The sequence below is a fragment of the Talpa europaea genome (assembly GCF_964194135.1).
Source record: "Talpa europaea genome assembly, chromosome: 4".
Lineage (NCBI taxonomy): Eukaryota > Metazoa > Chordata > Mammalia > Eulipotyphla > Talpidae > Talpa > Talpa europaea.
In genome coordinates this window covers 118,433,466-118,436,758 of record NC_140070.1, presented here as the reverse complement: position 1 = coordinate 118,436,758, position 3,293 = coordinate 118,433,466, and the positions used below count along the sequence as shown (strand labels likewise).

Below are 3,293 nucleotides of genomic sequence, written 5' to 3'. Positions count from 1 at the left end.
AGTTTGCCTCTCTCTCTCTTTTCTTCCCCCAAATTGCTCCTCGTCTGATTCTCCTCGCGGAGCCCTGCGCTCCCGACACCCCCGCCCGCCACCCCACCACCACCACCACCGCCACCGCTGCTCCCCCTCCCTCCCGCCCGCGGGCCCCCCAAAAGTCCCGGCCGGGCCGAGGGTCGGCGGCCGCCGGCGGGCCGGCCCGCGCGCAGCGCCCGCATGTACAACATGATGGAGACGGAGCTGAAGCCGCCGGGCCCGCAGCAAACTTCGGGGGGCGGCGGCGGCGGGAACTCCACGGCCGCGGCGGCGGGCGGCAACCAGAAGAACAGCCCGGACCGCGTCAAACGGCCCATGAACGCCTTCATGGTGTGGTCCCGCGGGCAGCGGCGCAAGATGGCCCAGGAGAACCCCAAGATGCACAACTCCGAGATCAGCAAGCGTCTGGGCGCCGAGTGGAAACTTTTGTCGGAGACGGAGAAGCGGCCGTTCATCGACGAGGCCAAGCGGCTGCGAGCGCTGCACATGAAGGAGCACCCGGATTATAAATACCGGCCCCGGCGGAAAACCAAGACGCTCATGAAGAAGGATAAGTACACGCTGCCCGGCGGGCTGCTGGCCCCCGGCGGCAACAGCATGGCGAGCGGGGTCGGGGTGGGCGCGGGCCTCGGCGCGGGCGTGAGCCAGCGCATGGACAGCTACGCGCACATGAACGGCTGGAGCAACGGCAGCTACAGCATGATGCAGGACCAGCTGGGGTACCCGCAGCACCCCGGCCTGAACGCGCACGGCGCGGCGCAGATGCAGCCCATGCACCGCTACGACGTGAGCGCCCTGCAGTACAACTCCATGACCAGCTCGCAGACCTACATGAACGGCTCGCCCACCTACAGCATGTCCTACTCGCAGCAGGGCACTCCCGGCATGGCGCTCGGCTCCATGGGCTCGGTGGTCAAGTCTGAGGCCAGCTCCAGCCCCCCCGTGGTTACCTCTTCCTCCCACTCCAGGGCGCCCTGCCAGGCCGGGGACCTCCGGGACATGATCAGCATGTACCTCCCCGGCGCCGAGGTGCCGGAGCCCGCAGCCCCCAGCAGACTTCATATGTCCCAGCACTACCAGAGCGGCCCGGTGCCCGGCACGGCCATTAACGGCACACTGCCCCTCTCGCACATGTGAGGGCCGGACAGTGAACTGGAGGGGGGTGGGGGGAGATTTTCAAAGGAAAAACGAGGGAAGTGGGAGGCGATTAAGAAACAGCATGGAGAAAAACCCGGTATGCTTAGGGAAAAAAAAAAAAAAGTCGTCAGCTCAGCAAATGACAGCTTGCACGAGAGAACACCCATCCCGTCCACGCGCAAAACCGCGATTCTGACCAGAAAACTTTTATGAGAGATCCTGGACTTCTTTTGGGGGGACTATTTTTGTACAGAGAAAACGGGGGGAGGGGGGGCAAGGGAATGGACCTTGTATAGATCTGGAGGAAAGAAAACTACGCAAAACTTTTTAAAAGTTCTAGTGATACGGTAGGAGCTTTGCAGAAAGTTTGCAAAAAGTCTTTACCAATAATATTTAGAGCTAGTCTCCAAGCGACGAAAAAATGTTTTAATATTTGCAAGCAACTTTTGTACAGTATTTATCGAGATAAACATGGCAATCAAAATGTCCATTGTTTATAAGCTGAGAATTTGCCAATATTTTTCGAGGAGAGGCTTCTTGCTGAATTTTGATTCTGCAGCTAAAATTTAGGACAGTTACAAACGTGGAACGAAGAAAATTATACAGATTTGGACATTTTACTTGTTTAAAAATTGTACAAAAGGAAAAATTAGAATTAAGTACTGGCAAAACCATCTCCGTGGTCTTCTTATAAAGGGGCAAAAGTTTTAGATTGTACTAAATTTTTTAACTTACTGTTAAAAGCAAAAATGGCCATGCAGGTTGACATCATTGGTAATTTATAATAGCTTTTGTTTCCCAACTTTCCATTTTGTTCAGATAAAAAAAAAACCAACATGAAATTACTGTGTTTGAAATATTTTCTTATGGTTTGTAATATTTCTGTAAATTTATTGTGATATTTTAAGGTTCCCCCCCCCCTTTATTTTCCGTAGTTGTATTTTAAAGATTCGGCTCTGTATTATTTGAATCAGTCTGCCGAGAATCCATGTATATATTTGAACTAATACCATCCTTATAACAGGTACATTTTCAACTTAAGTTTTTACTCCATTATGCACAGTTTGAGATAAATAAATTTTTGAAATATGGACACCGAAATTATGCTTGTCTTTCATTTATTTGGATAATACTGTGATTATACATAACTCCTTGGGGAATATTCTGTGCTGAGCCAAGAAGGTAAAATACCTAAAACTTTGGTATTTTAGCCCAGAAACATATGGTGATGTTAACTGCAACAAATAAATAGCTGTATGTTTAACTGAATGAGGACTCAAAAAATTGAAATGGTTATGTCATTTCTAAAATAGAAACTAGAGACATATATTGTAAATCCGCCCCCTCTTTCTAAGCAGCATGAATAAGCATGATGGGGACTTAAACTGATTTATGCCACTTGTTGCCAGAAAGAAGGAGTCAATTCTGAAATTTTTCATGTAGCTTAGCAGATGGGGTATTGAGCCCAATCAGAACCAGGTTGGCTGGTTTTGTTTTCGTTTTCTTCACAGTACAAAGGCCCTTTGGAAACCTTGTTATAGGGGGAAATGATGCTTCTTGTATTGGAATAATTGCAAACTAGACTCGCAAAGCTCATCTGCTTGGTGGGTGTTTGGATTACTCAGGCCCTGCTATTGTCTGAGAGGAAACAAGTGGTTTGCTTTCTTTGTTCCTTGACTTTATAAACTTTCTCTTCTACATTTTCCTGTTTAGGGGGTGAGGGAAAGAAAGCTAACGGCGTCTTGCAAAACTCCCCGACTTATCACGGCTATTATTATTATTATTTATTTTCTTTTTTCCTCTCTCTCCTTCCACGAATTCCATTTCTTAAATTGGCAGCACGGTCCAAGCCTGTAGCCCCAAATCGGATAATCTCTGCAGCTGATAACAAGCAAAAGAGAAGCCAGGCAACAGCCATATTAAAGAAGAAAACAATCAACTCTGAGGTAGATATTTTACTTTGTCCGGTCTAATCACATTTGAAGATTATGATGTTTTTGATCTGTTAACAATGTTTTACTACTGTAGTAGAAAAGTAGGAGGGGGTGTGGAGTGTGGAAAAAAAGATTGCATTTGTTGTTTTCTTTTGCCCTGGGAAACGTAAAGAAAGACGATCGTTGTCC

The 3,293-nt window shown here is 48.2% G+C and overlaps 1 protein-coding gene across 1 annotated transcript; it reads left to right on the top strand.

The window, feature by feature from the left end:
* Window positions 1-213: 213 nt before the first annotated feature.
* On the top strand, window positions 214-1,325 carry SOX2 (SRY-box transcription factor 2; the record flags this gene model as incomplete). Its single annotated transcript, XM_084231664.1, has 1 exon — window positions 214-1,325. One exon carries the CDS (start codon window positions 214-216, stop codon window positions 1,168-1,170), a length of 957 nt encoding a protein of 318 aa, XP_084087790.1. The 3' UTR covers window positions 1,171-1,325.
* Between the last annotated feature and the right edge of the window lie 1,968 nt (window positions 1,326-3,293).